Raw genomic sequence first — 14,500 nt, 5'->3', positions numbered from 1 at the left:
ATTGCTGCGCCACACTGAAGAGGCTATTGCAGAAAAAGGATTAATTTCTACACTAGGATGGCAGTAACTCACTGAGTTCCTGACTTCACTTCCACATTTCAGAAATACGAACGCTGGCCAAATACAGGCCAATGAACAAGCTGGGCAAGAACTGCATACTTGGGAGCCCCAGGGCGCCCACTAGGTGGTACTACCTGTCCCTGGTCACTAGATACCATGAGGTGGGCTGCTGCTGCTTGATAAGGGTTCTGTGATGGCAACGTCAGAGGACTTGTTGAGAGAGGACATTCTCTTCAGAGGACCTGTTTTGGGGGCCCCTATCCTCTGAGGCTAGATAGGGGGCAACCTAACAGATCCCTTCTCAGTTGTGGCACCAAAACTTTGGAACTCTCCCCCCAGGGAGCTTTGTCTGTCCCCCTATGTTGCTGTCTTCTGTCAGCAGGTGAAGGCGTTTTTATTTTGTTTAGAATCCCCTCAGCAACTGTTATTGGCTCTCCTCTCTGTTCTTCATGTTATTTTTGTACCATTTTAAATGTTTTACTGTTTACTGCCTTGAAGGACCTTATTTGGGTAGAAAAGAAGCCCAAAAATGCTTTAAATAAAATTAATGAATATCCTTCCGGAGACTTCAGTTGACCCTGCCTTTAGAAATAGGGTGGGTGAGGCTTGTTTGTTCATTTACATTTGTTCTTAATGTGATCTTATCAGGCCGAAAGACAGCATACATATTCTTCTGAATAAATGACAGCGAGTTGTTGACCCATTTCATCCTTTATTTTATAGCAGTTGTCACTTTTTAACATCCACGCGTCCGACAGCAGACTGAAAAAAACACAGCATTTCGAGTAGCCAGAAAAGGTTTATGCGATTTCTTCAGTAATCACAACAACTGAAACTTGGGAGGCACACGTCAAATAAACCCTATGGAAGCATTTCCGAAAAGGTTACAAGTTGAGACTCCCAACATCTGACACAACTGAAGTGTGGAAAATTTTAAGCATAACATTTTAGGGCAAGAACCACCGAAGCTTGTGGTGTGCGTGGAAGTGAGAGGAGAACAGGTTCAGCAGGAGAATTTTTAAACTGGGACCCAGAACAGCTTGTCGTAGGACAAAGTACTAAAGCTTTCAAACTTTGGACTACAAGGTGGTTTCTTCCTCAGCTTCTTCAAGCAGACTTGCACAGCGCTACAGCAGAAAAGCGGACCTCTCCTTGCTCCCGCTCTGTGAACTGCCGGCAGATCTTAGCAGAGGCCTAGGAGAGAACACCTACCATGAGTACCTTGATGCTCCAAACAGGCGAGAACGCCATCCTTGTGGCCTTGGCCTGATACGGGACTTTGGGAGAGCCTCTAGGCTAGCCGAAGCACTGACTTGCTGTCTAGATTAAAACAAAGCCCACAGCCCTAAGTTACGGCGGGAAAAGGATAACCCTTTGCTAAGAATATATCCATATTAGTTTTACCTTCATTAATGAGACATAATCAGTGCCTTCATTCTCTATAGGCTAGACCCTGAGTCTCTCTACCTGAGGTGCTGGGACGCATGTCTGTCAAGTGTCGGAAGAAACAGTGTTAGCCGGGAAGCGTAGTTTTGAAAAACAGAGCCGGTGGAGATTGCTCCGGAGGGGACGGGATTCTCTCACAGCCCTCCACTGCTTCTGCCAAGCTGTCTCCCCTTCCAGAGCTTTCACTCTACTGCACTTGCCGCTTAAAACTTTGAATTAACTGAGCCTCAGTAGGGCAAAGGCTCCAGAAGGGGAGTCAGAGGAGGCAGAGGGCTGTGAGAGATCCTGTCCCCTCCAAAGCGATCTCTGCCAGCTGTCATTTAAAATTACGCTTCCCAGCTGACATAGCATCTCCCGACACGTGAAGAACACATTTCAAAAGTATTGTGTAAAGAGACTCCCTATGAACTGACATTTCAGCCTGTATCCAGTCACTTTTCCTCTCAACTTTAATCAGTGAGTGAGTCAGTCAACTCCACTAAGGCTGCAATCCTAAGAACAGTTTCACGGGTGTAAGCCCCACTGTATAAAGTGGAACTTCCAAGTAGACCTGCTTTGGACTCCTTCATCGGTTAGAGCTCTCTAACGCCATCTCTCTTTCTCTTTACAAAATGAATATTCTCCCATCAGTTTTCAGAAGGCAAAATGAACAAAATTTGAATGTTTGAGGAATGATAAAAATCACACTAATGGGAACTTAATTGTGTGGCAGGAAAACAAAACCAAATGCTGACCCACTCAACTAAATAGAGAAACTTACCTTCAGCAAGGTATCATCTGAACTAGCCCCATGATTTATGGGGAAGGGCAGCCGTCCATCTGAAAGGAAGATGCAGAGCAAGTTTATGGCATCCTCGGGATGCAAGGGTGTGCTTTGGAGTGGCTGGTAGAGGAAGAGCCCCCACTTTTGGCAGTGTCCTTCAGGGTGTGTCATGGGGCTGCTTCACAACAAGGGCAACAGGAGAACTCTGGTTCACCCATCCTGCAGCAGCTGCTTGGGCCCTCCCCTGGCAACCCAGGTACCCCTTCCCACCAGATGTTCCAGGCAGAGGAAAAGGCTTCTAAGTTCACTACTTGCTCTCTTCTAGTACCTGCTTTTTCATGCCCCCCCACTGCCTTGAAATCCTGTGGCTGATAAGGAGGGAACAGGAGTAGAGAAACGGTAAGCCATAAAAGTATACAATGGACTGTAGAATCATCATATTGTTCTAATGAACTCAATCCTTTAACCATATTCGGCTGGCCGACTGGCCAGCTCTTTGGACCGGTCATGTGGACAATCCAATTACAAACAGAACTCTAACCTGCTCCAATTTTGCAATAGCCAGGTGGGATTTAATAATAAGCAGAGTCTATACATGAGAACTTACCAAGTACATATTAAAGAAAAACAAAAACAGAAAGACTTGCATTTAATCCAGAGTAGAAACAAAGCTGTTATTGTACGCAGGTAATTAGATTTAGGCAAACCTACCTAGTTCATAGAGGTTGCCATCTATGCTGGCAAAGAGAATGAAATGGAAGTTCACTTTATCATCTTCAACCTAAGTGTGGGAAGAAAAAAAATACATCCAAGAGCCTAGTAACACTAGTACAGAAAATATATATAAATACAGATGAAATATTTTCTGTTATTCTCTTGAGGTATTTTACACTACTAAGTAGAATAGTTAGCATACTTCCTTGCTTCTACCATATTAACACATAACCTTTCCTCATATTCCAGTGTAAAAAAATTAATTTCTTTTTCTTGTGGTGTCACCTCCTATAAGTGGGATAAAAATGAAATTGTTCAGAAGTGTGTTCTCTGCCCGTTTTTAGTTATGAAACCACCTGAGTTCCCAGGCTATCAGATGGCTCAGTCTCCCATATTTTTGTCCTGTCCTTTCATTTACTCTCCCCTCCTCCAGTTTATACTTGCAACAACCTTGTGAGGATGTTCAAGAGCGAGCAAGTGGCCGGCTCAAGACTGCCCCGTGAGTTTCATGGATGAGGGGAGATTTGAGCCCGAGTGTCTGTAAAGACTTCATCACACTGGCTCCAATTCTATCAGGTACGGCATCATTTTTTAATTGCCTGGCGATTAGAAAAGCCAACAGCTCCTTACGGGGTCTTGATTCTTTGTTCCCGAAAGCAAGCGGCAGAAAACTGCTCATCGGGATCTTGGCAACCTTTTATCCTTAACAGGAATGAAAGACACTCTGGAATCTCGAGACCCAGGGTGTAGGCCCTCCGGAAGGACAGGGGCCGGCCTGCCCCTGGCCATCCTGCCGTGTCTTCCGCCTCCCCAAGCTCTCAGATGTGGGAGAGTGGGGCAGGTTCACCTCACCTAGCCCACACTAACTCCTTGGGGAAGGATTGCCTTACGGTCGCTCTCTCTCGCTCTCAGCTTCTTCGACTCCTGCTCCTCTCCCCCCCTCTCCCCCTCCTCAGTCTGCTCCCAGAGCCTGCCTTTTACTGCTCCTCTGATCCTCAGCTCCACCTCCCAATTCCCATTCCTGGACCTTGGGCCAATCAGAGCACAGCCTGTGGGAAGCCTGGCCCCTTTGCTCTTTTTGGCGATCGGGCCCTGCCTCAGCGGGACCGGACAGCGTCTCCTTGAAGGGAGGGAGGCACTGCCTGTTGGCCCGAGCAGTGACTGAGGGTCCCCTGCGCGCCCAACTCACAGCCTTGTGGCAGTGCTGCCCCTGGGTCCTGGCTGCAAGGAGACCAACCATATGCCCAGGAGGCACCAGAGCTGCCCATACAGGCAGGGAGGAGGCTGCATCCTCGGGCAGCATTGGAGCCACGCAGCCCGGCTGTGCCTTGACTGTGCAGGAGTTTCCTGACCCGCCCCTGACCTGGGCTGGCCGGGCAAGCATCAGCGGGGGGGGGGGGGCTGATGGGAGCAGTCGGGCTCTGCAGCCACTGGGGCCTCAGGTAAGCCTTGCTCCCTAGGGGGATGTGGGGGGGGGGAGCTGTGCCTGTCCAGTGAGGGTGGCGGCCGGGTCCAGGGGGCAACTGGCTGGCGTCACCAGACACAGGGCACTGTGTCTCATTTTCTATGCAAGCATCAGCAGCGTTCTCTTTCTTCCTTAATATTTACGGCATCACACTTTACTCATGAGAGTCCTGTTTTAAGGTTTATTTACCCGGCATTGACCTTCTTGCGCTACTGCATTGTGGGCTTCTTGAATGGCCTGGAGAAAGAGAGAGAGGGGCAAGTATATCAAGGAGAATAAAATGAAATCCGGTGCCTAAATGCCATTAAGGCGGTGGGCCCTCCTCCTTTGGAGGCTTTTAAGCAGAGGCTAGATGGGCCATCTGACAGCGATGCTGATTCTGTGAACCCGGGCAGGTCGCGAAGGGGAGGGCAGAGGGGGGTTGCATCAGTGCCTAGTTCTTACAAGCCCAGAGTAAGGCCGATCACCACACCTTGGGGTCGGGTAGCAATTTTCCCCAGGCCAGTTTGGCTAGGGATCCTGCTGTGTTTTGCCATCTTCCGGGCATGGAGCAGGGGTCACTGGGGGTGTGGGGAGGGGAGATGGTTGTGAATTTCCTACATTGTGCAGGGGGTTGGACTAGATGACCCTGGAGGTCCCTTCCCACCCGATGATTCTCTGATTCTAAGACTCCCCCACCCAGTCACGCACCTTGTTATTTTCAAGTCGTTTTGCCCTCTCGTCTGGAGAGAGATCCGCTGTGGCACTGAGGAATGCCTTCAGGGCAGAGCCTTCATCTGCAAGTGAGGAAATAAAAGTGCTAAGTGAGCGCAGAGACGCAGTAGAAGAAAGGCTGTCCCGATACATATGCAAGTTTCCCGTCCATCTGTTGTTTTTTCTTCCTCCTGTATTATACAATCCACGGTCAGCTATTCTACAAATGTTCAATCCATTTGTCATTCCATGTACCTCCTTTTTAAAACACAAGAATTATTATTTCATAACTCTGGTTTGAGTATTAGTAGGCAGCCCGTGAAGGCTGCCAGTGGCTTAGAAGGTGTGGCAAGCCCTTCCATTCTTTAGGCGAGGTTTCTTTTGAAGCTGGAGGGATGCATTTTTTTCTGTTTGTTGCCCAAACCTACAGTCTCCTTGGATTTATTTTAGATCTCCCACAATTCTGTAAGTTGGTGTTATGGTGTAGGGAGCTTTGAATTTGGTGATGTTCCTTTATTATACCGTATAGTTATTTTAACATGCTCTCTTAAAGAAAAAAGCCTTTGCTTTACCTTCACCTTTCACTTGTTATGTTGTTTGCTGCCTGTGGCTGGTTATGGCCTAATCGAGCCCTGACCAGGCCTTGCCTATGTTCCAGTAAAGTTTTGAACTGTTTTGGAACCCGGTGCTGTGGAATTATTACACTTCGTGTAATGCTTCATCCCTCAAGCCAGTCAGTACCAACCCCAGCTAGCCGCAAGCAGTTACACCCCTGCACTGAGAGCCTGCCATGTCGACTCCTTTCTAGAAAGTACTCAGATTCTCCTCATTGGGTAGATGCTATCTGGGAACTGGGGACAAGCATGCTAAACGGCTGGCTAGCAGCAGCTAGATAAGATTTGGCTGAACTTGTTCCTCTTCTCCTTACAGGTATTTAGGGCCTGGGCCTGCCTTAGAGCTGGGGAGAAGATCTGAGAGAGACAGAGAGCCCCTCCCTATTGTCTGTTGGTGGTGACTGTTGTTCGTTCAGGTATTGTGAGCCACTTTAGGTCCCCACTGAGGGGAAAATGGGATACAAATAAGTAAATAAATACCTGGGCACAGGCTAGGGCTGCCAGGTCCCCCTGGTTCGCCCCTGGGGGAGGGACTGCTCCCCTTGCCTTCACGCACGTGCATTCCCAGCCTCCGTGCGATGATGTCTCTTCCAGAACTGACATCGTCACGCCCACCACGGGAGTGCTTCCGCTCTTTGCACAGGGCTGATTCTTTGAGAATTGGCCTGACTGGAGCCAAAACCAGCCCCAAGCGAAGTGTGAGAGCACTCCTGGGGCGGGCACAATGATATCCCTTCTGGAAGTGATGGAGTCACGCCCACTGGGAGCGCCCGCTCTGCTTGTGCCCACGGTGTTTATGATCTGGCAGCTTGCAACCTGCCACCGGTTGCTAGGGTTCCCAGGTGCCTGCCAGTGGCAGGCAGACTCCTGGGAGTTTGTCCCGTTGCCCACCGATCTAGCGGTGATCGGCAGGAGGCGGCAAGCCCCCAGAGGTCGCCTGCCACTGGCAGACACCCCAGGAATCCGCACATATGCTCCCAGGGGGCACGATGACGTCACTCCCGGACTGATGTCGTCACACCAGCCGCGGGAGTGCTCCTGCACTTCGTTTGGGGCTGATTTTGGCCCCAAATGGGCCAAGTTGGCCCCACATGGAGCACAGGAGCACTCCAATGGGCAGCGTGATGATGTCACTTCCGGAAGTGACCAGAGAGTGCGTGTATGAAGGGGGATCATGCCGACAGCACGAGGTAAAAGTGCCAGGTCCCCTCCTCCCACCAGGAGGGTACAGGGGCCTGCCAACCCTACCAGTTGCTGGTGACTGGCAAACTGCCGGGAGGTTGCCTGTCCCTGGCGGGAACCTGGAATCCTATCTTGGGCAGCCTAGTCCTCAGCCTATACTGGGGACTAAGAACCCATTCAGGATTGTCCCAGGAAGCTGGCCGTCCCCGTCCAGCATCAATTTGTAACCGGATGCAGAGCCCAGAACATGTTTACCAGTTTGAAAATGGTACCTACCAAATGATATTTTGTCCTGATTGTTGGCCGCCGCATGCACAAGGCCAATCGTTCCACACGAGTTGCTCGCAGTCTGCTTCAGGAAGTAGACCTTGGAGCTCACGTCTTGACCCTTCAGTTTTTCAATCTGCTTTTTTCTGAAGTTCTCATGCTGTATAGAGTGAGCTGAACTAGTAAACACGTTTGTCCAGTATTTCATAGCAAACTAAAGCAGTTCTCAAGTTAGCATGCAAAACGTATCATGTGCAGGGATGCCCCCAGTGTGGCGGGAAAGCATGTGCGCCATTCATCTTTGAAGCTACATAGCCACGGCAGTGTGCTTTTGCCTTCCCTTACAGAGAGGGGATATCCATATAGCAACACAGTGTGTTGAAGACCCCCAAGTAGAAAGTGGCATTCAGTAAGCCTAAGTTAGGGTTGCCCCTCTTCTCCTGTACAGACCATCATTTTCTCAAGCAATTCCTTTGCAGTGTCAGCGATGCGATTATGCTAAATGAGTTCCTCAGGGCTTGAGCTCAGCTGAAGATCTTGCATGGGACAAGCAACCTTTCCGACACGAGGGCTGGAAAAAATGCATCAACCTGTGAGGACGTTGGTGTGCTGGCAAACGATAGGGGTGGAGGAGAGATGACGGCTCTACTCTGCCAGCTGCACTTGGAGCAAGCCAAGACACAGCAGTACGGCCAGCATGTCAGGATTTTACCTTGGATTCAGCTGGTGATGGGCTTAAGCCAGGCCTGTGACCTGCCTTCTGCACCACCAGTGCAGCATGCCTCGGTTGCAGAGATGGAGATGCAGCCCAGATTGGTAAATTTTGTGCACCACTGTTGGTATGCATCCTGGTGGGGTGGGGGGCGGGGCGGTTTAAACTCATTTAAAGGCCCACCCTATTTACTTCCAGTACCTGCAATATCTACTTAAGGCTTGGCTGCTTGACTGGATGTGCCACTTCCATGTTATTGCACAGAAAGACATGCACAGGACAAAGTCAGGGATAGCAATAGCAGCAGTGTTTCGTGTGAGCAAGAACTGACTCATCGTTACATCCAAGTCAGATTAGCTTCTAGTACAAACCAGCATTATTAGCCTTCAGGCTACAAGTAGAGGTAATTTTGACTGGCAGTGCGTTACTTCTGTGCAGATAAGGATGTGTGAAGGAGAATTCACACATCCTGTTTGGGCTTTGGTTAGCTCTTTGCTGGAGTGTTTGATGTATCAAAACCACCTCCACGTTCCAGGCTGAAGGAAAATAGGCCACTTGTTCCTGTTAGGGGAGTCTAAGCATTGTGAACGACATACATCCCCCACCCCCTCTCTCCAGCTTTCTTTCCAATAGGGTTAATTTGAGGGAACGAGGCTGCCACCACCTTTGATACAGGCCCTTCTCTCAGCACACAAACCCGGCCTGTCAAAATCAATTACTGAGGTCCCCACAGGCATTTCCTGCCTAGCTCAGGAGACCCTGTCCCTTCTCCCTCCACCTCTCTGGGTTTTCCCCCATTGTTGGCTGAGTTAAACTTTGGAGTTCTATTTACTTTTTAAATCTGAGATGAGAGATGAGGCACCCAAGACATGTAGAATTGCATTTATGACCTATGTACGTTTTTGATTAACGTTTTATTTTGTGCGTTTGAGCTTTTAAAGAGCACAAGATACTATAAATAAATTATAGATGAGATTACGTACAGGAATCTGTTTCCAAATGGACTCTTTGGTCCTCTCTGAATAGTAAACATATATCAGTACTAGCTTCCAAATAAAGCTGCCTAAGAAGATGCTGGCCGGCTCACAAAGGCTTTCCAATACTATTTGTTTAAAAGACTGGTTATGGAAAACTGTATTTTATGAATTTGACTTGAGCCCTGAATTGAGCTCTTTCAGCAGAGCGCCATCCCAGCTTTTCCACCTGACTGAAGCCATTTATAGACCCCCTGTGGTGCAGTGGTTAAAATGTCAGACCAGCATCTGGTAAATCCAGGTTCGAATCCCCATTGTGCCTTAAAACATCACTGAGTGACCTTGGGCCACAGTCAGCCTAACCTACAGAGGGGAAAATGATGTGAATTAAGTGACGATGGAATTTACTAGGCTTCTAAGCAGAAGAAAGCAACCGCCTCACAAGAATACCATAGCTGAGAATTATGAAATGCATTATGGGATGTCAAAGCATTACTGAGAGAGGCAAAAGGATGGCGTGAGACACGTCAGCAGGGACAGGTTTTCCTTAGCTCTTTAGCCCAAAGTGGCCTGTTTTACTTTCCCCACCATACAGACATGGCTTATACACGCCACACTCCTGGCCAGTCGGAATACCCACCTGAGCAGTAAGTGGGAAGAGTAACAGCAACGCACAGGCTGGGTTGGGCACTGAGTTTAAGGAGTCTTCCTCAAACCCTAGCACATCCACAAACTGCCAGCCCGGACTCACTCCTAGGCGGGACAGCACCTGCAGAAGAGAGACCCAGAAGCATCACTCACCAGCCCCACGCCAGGCAGCACTAACTGGGAGCTACTCACTGCTCCCTGTGGGTCAGAATCTCGTCTTGCCCAGAAACATACAGTGGGAGGCTTCAGGCCTGAGCTACCTTGGTTTATATGCCCTAAAAGGCAAGCAACAGAGAGAATCCTTGTGCGGGTCACTCGACACCAAGGTGTCTTTTCAACATCTGAGGTCATACAGAGCAGGCGGGTGGCTGGGTTAGCCACCTGAAGCCTGCGAGTGTTTGCAAAATACTCCAGCCATGTAACATCAAAGGGTAGATGGAAGGGCTGGTACTTCACCACACCCTCCTGCTGGTGGCGGCTAAAGTTAACGGCAGGATGCTGAGCCTATGGTTTCATCCAGCAAAGTAATGTCTTTTATATATGGGCAAATGCATGCTTGTGGCACCTTTCATTTCATGCTGAAGAGGGGCCAGCAACAGCACCCACATAGAAAGGGGGAAGATTTATGCCCGTGAAAGGAGGGCAGTCTTTTTCTACAGTCCTCCCGGGGTCCAAATAGTGTCCGTATGTTCTTTTGGGAAAGCTCCCGGTCTCCCCTGCCCAGAAACCCAAGACAGAGCGCTGCTAGTTTGCCTTCCAGCAGGGAAGGGCAGAAGGCCCCCCCCCCCCCCGCCGTCTGCAAGGAAGGAAAAAAAGGAGGCAGGCAGAGGGGACCGGCTCAGCCGGCAAGCCACAGCCCGGGCGTGACACAGCACAACACCCGGGGCTGCAGCGCCACCTGCCGCCCGTCCCGAGAACAGCCGCGCAGGCCGCTTCATACAGCTTGGCGGGGGGGGGGTGAGGTCTCCGCCCCCCCCCCCGGTCTCCCCTTTCCCCGAGTCATCGCCACCGCCACCGCCGACACGGAGCCGGAGCCGAGCGAGAGGGGAGGCCGAGGCGCGCTGCGTCCACTCCCTCGACCCCCTTCGCAACCCCGCAGGCGCGTCGCCAGGAACGAGCCCAGGAGATGGAGAGCCGGGAGACGCCCATCCCCGCGCGGCCGCGTCTGCGTCTTCCGAGCGTCCCCGCCGCGGGCACTCACTTTGTTCAGCATCTGGAACAGAGAAGCACGAGGGGGGGGTCAGCCTGCAGGGGGGGGCGTCCCTCGCGGCCAGACCCCGTTTCAGAGCCGCCCCCCCCCCCTGAAAAGAGGCGCTGCCCCGGCCTCTCATTCCTCCGCCCCCTGCCTCTAGGGCGCCCCGACCCACCCGCGCTGAAAAGCTACGCCGCGCCTTCAAGGGCGCTGGCGGCCCTGGGGGCGGCCCTGTTGCCCCCCTCCCCAGCGCCGGAGCACCTCCCGGCCAGAAAAACACCTGCCCGCCCCCCCCCCCCCCCGCCGCCGACATTCCCAGGACGGCTCTTTGGCCAGCACAACCGATGCTGGCCTTACCTCCGGGTTGATCTCCATGGGCTGCCACGCCATGGCTCCGAGCAGGCACGATCCGCACGCTCCGAGCGCCGCAAAAGACCTGCACGGAGCAGCCGCCCACTGCCGGCTATATAACGCCACCAGGCTGGCTCACTGCTGGGAGGGAGGAGGGGGGAACACGCCCCTGCCTGCAAACAACCCCTGCCTCCTGGAAATGGTACCTCCTCTCTGCTGCTCCCGGCGTCTCCCTGCGAAGGTAACCCAACCTGTGCGCTGGGACTGTCCCATTAATTTTAACACGGCGCGTGTGTGTGTGCAGGCTACAACCTGGAGCGCACACCAGAACAGACCCGAGGCTTAGTGCAGTCCTGGCTCGGCTGATCCGCCGGGTACAAGTTGCTCGTAAACCAAGCCGTGCGTCGGCTGAGATCGACAGAGGAGCGGCGAGCGGTGGCCCCTGGCGCTCGAGGCAGACATTGGCCCACGGCAAGGGGAGCGTGCGCAGCCTGGAGTGGGGTTTGCAAGAGGTGCCGCGGAACCGTCCGGATTTTTTAATCTCAAAAGAACGAGCCGCCTAAGACGCGTTGCTTTTGTGAAGTAGCCCCCCCCCCCCAACTCTTCTAATTTCTGCAAATCTTCTTGCAAATTTTGCACGCAGTAGCTTGGGAAAGAAGCGGGTGAGGTTGTTTTTCTTGGTGGCGCTCCTGTGGCTTTGAGAGTTATGGAGGGCGGGGGAGGGGGCGGGTGCAGAAATTCAGCAGGTGAAGCTTTTCTAGCACCCATGCTGGAGGAAACTTTACCGTTTGAATTTCTGTGGGCCACGAAGATGTTAAAACTGCTGGAACACTGCCAGGGGAAATAATTGGCTCTTCTAGAAATGGATGAATTGACCGCCTTGAAGAGGAAGGAGGGAAGGCTCGTACAGACAGAGTGGCCAACACAGATGCACCAGCAAGCTGGGCACTGACACCGGAGCTGTATTTTTCAGGGTACGAGCAAAGCGATGTGAGGTCCGAGAGGGGCACCCTGATATTTTTTGCCAGGGATCACGAGGGGCAATTCTTAAAAGGGGCCGGCTGCAGGCTGCAGTCACTTGGCCAAACGGAGCCTGGTGAATTCATATAACGTTTCATCCTGAATCACCTCAAAAGCTGCATTCCTCACAACACTGCCACGGGGGGGGGGGGTAAGCCCCGTTTATTAAAATAGGACTGGCTTCTGAGTAGACCTGCTCCCCAAATCACGGTTGTGTTTCCGCTCAGCGGCATCAAAATGATCGATCTGTGTGGTGTTGACAGGGATCCAAAGCGTGGATCCTTACAATTTTAACAAGGAGCATGTGCCCCCCCCCCCCCGCCAGTCATTGTCTGGTCACACATCAGATTGACATTTTCATCCCCGTTCCCCTTCACAGAAACACGGAGCCCGTGCTCTGGGGCACGAACACTTGTATTAAATAAGTGATTTAGGTCCGGCCTGCTGTGGCTCAACCCTAGTAGCACACTAGGATAAAAAAAACGTGGTGCTTCATGGATACTGAATAAATTTTATATCGAGATTCCTCCCTCCTCCATTCATCCTCAAATCAAATGCACACCCATGAATTGCAGTACAAAATAACATTAACATAATGCTTTGAGGCACTTCAGGCAGGTTTTAAAAAAAACTCCTAAGCTTTTTTTTCAGCAGGACCGCAGTGGAATGGAGTTCGGAACCTCTTGAAAATGGTCACATGGCCGGTAGCCCCGCCCCCTGAGCTCCAGACAGAGGGGAGTTGAGATTGCCCTCTTTAGGAATCTTACAAGAAAACCTACAAAATTCACTTCGTGCTTGTAAATTGCGTCTTTGCCTGTGAACTGTACCACAAAACACCCCAAAGAAGCAATTCATGACACTGGCATAGTGCAAAACTATGAAAGATTAATAGATTCTTCATCAGTTGCATCTGCCGAAGAGAGCTGTGGCTCTCGAAAGCTTATACTACAATAAAGTTGGTTAGTCTTAAAGGTGCTACTGGACTCTCTACTATTTTCCTACTACAGACTAACACAGCTAACTCCTCTTGATCTAGATTCTCCCAGGAGCTCAGGGTGGTATAAATGATTCTTCCCCATGTTATTGTCACAACAACCTTGTGAGGGAGATTAGGGTGTGTGTGAGAGAGAGACTGGCTTAGGGTTACCCAGTAAGTGTCCATGGCACAGCAGGCAGGCCTTTTTTTCAGCTGGAATGCGGTGGAACGGAGTTCCGGAACCTCTTGAAAGTGGTCACATGGCCGGTGGCCCCGCCCCCTGATCTCCAGACAGAGGGGAGTTGAGATTGCCCTCCGCGCCACTGAGCGGCGCGGAGGGCAATCTCAACTCCCCTCTGTCTGGAGATCAGGGGGCGGGGCCACCAGCCATGTGACCATTTTCTCCGAGGGCAACCCACTGAGTTCCACCACCTCTTTCCCCAGGAAAAAAAAGCCCTGACAGCAGGGATTAGAACCTGGGTCTCCCAGATCCTGTTCTGATACTCCAACCACTACACGGCACTGCTTCTCCAATGGAACTGTTCAAGCTATCCTTGTTTTTGCTTGTGAATTTCTTTTGACGCTGGCTTTTCCATTAGGCGTGCATAGTCCTTATTTTCTGGACTCTCTGGGATTCCTGATAGGCTTGTGTTCTGAAAGTCCCAAGCGACGGGGCCATCATCATTACATAGCTTTAATCCTTCCCCACTGTTCACAACCAAAGCTGTTATTGTGAGAATAATAGATAGTTTTGCGCTCACCTGTTGGTGCGTACAGCAGCTCCAGCCACATAATCCCACCACGGCCAGGAGCCTCGCATGGTGCCCTTTGCTTGGTGTCCACTCCTCCAGGCTGACATTTTGGGCAAAGCAACCTTCCCCAAACAAGTCTCACTCCAATCACATCTAAAATGCGCCCCCCCCCTCCAAAAGAATCCCGAAGTTCATGGTGCTCCCATGGATCTGAGGCAGAGATTCTTATGGACCCTTAAGGTTTCTACATGGATTCCCCTGACATTCAACTCTGAATCACAATGTGCAATGTAGCACTTTTAGTTTGCTTCTAAAATTCTGCTTTTGGAACTTTATTACAGCTCCTCTTACGTCATCTTGGGCTTTTACCTTGTTTTCTCCACACACACAGAGCTTCCGGCATTCTCTACTTTATCCAGGCTTTCACCTAGAGAACACCTCAACGTAGAGGTTGGCATCCCGTTGCTAAGACTCTCCGTCAGTTTGTGTTTACCTCTATATTGCTGCTTCCCAAACGGTTTTTTGCTGCCACCAAAGCCCTTTGGCTTAGATCTCTTCCGAGTAACTGATGTTATGGGAAGTCTGGTATACGACAGAACAGTCAGCAGGTTGGGGGAGCTGTGAGGTGAAATTCTGCTTAATCAGAATTTATAAGTGCATAAATGTTATGA

The 14,500-nt window shown here is 50.9% G+C and overlaps 1 protein-coding gene across 1 annotated transcript; it reads right to left on the bottom strand.

Annotated features, from left to right (window-relative positions):
- Positions 1 to 752: 752 nt before the first annotated feature.
- UCHL1 (ubiquitin C-terminal hydrolase L1) lies at positions 753 to 11,177 on the bottom strand. The gene is made up of 8 exons (XM_054990205.1): positions 11,088 to 11,177; positions 9,531 to 9,659; positions 7,214 to 7,364; positions 5,139 to 5,224; positions 4,638 to 4,685; positions 2,981 to 3,050; positions 2,267 to 2,325; positions 753 to 1,254 (listed from the first exon to the last, which is right to left on the bottom strand). Exons 1-8 carry the CDS (start codon positions 11,118 to 11,120, stop codon positions 1,168 to 1,170), a joined length of 663 nt encoding a protein of 220 aa, XP_054846180.1. The 5' UTR covers positions 11,121 to 11,177; the 3' UTR covers positions 753 to 1,167.
- Positions 11,178 to 14,500: the final 3,323 nt, after the last annotated feature.

This window comes from Eublepharis macularius, chromosome 10 (genome assembly GCF_028583425.1).
Source record: "Eublepharis macularius isolate TG4126 chromosome 10, MPM_Emac_v1.0, whole genome shotgun sequence".
NCBI classification, from domain to species: Eukaryota; Metazoa; Chordata; class Lepidosauria; order Squamata; family Eublepharidae; genus Eublepharis; species Eublepharis macularius.
Note: the sequence above shows the minus strand (reverse complement) of the source record. Positions and strands in the feature narration are given on the sequence as shown.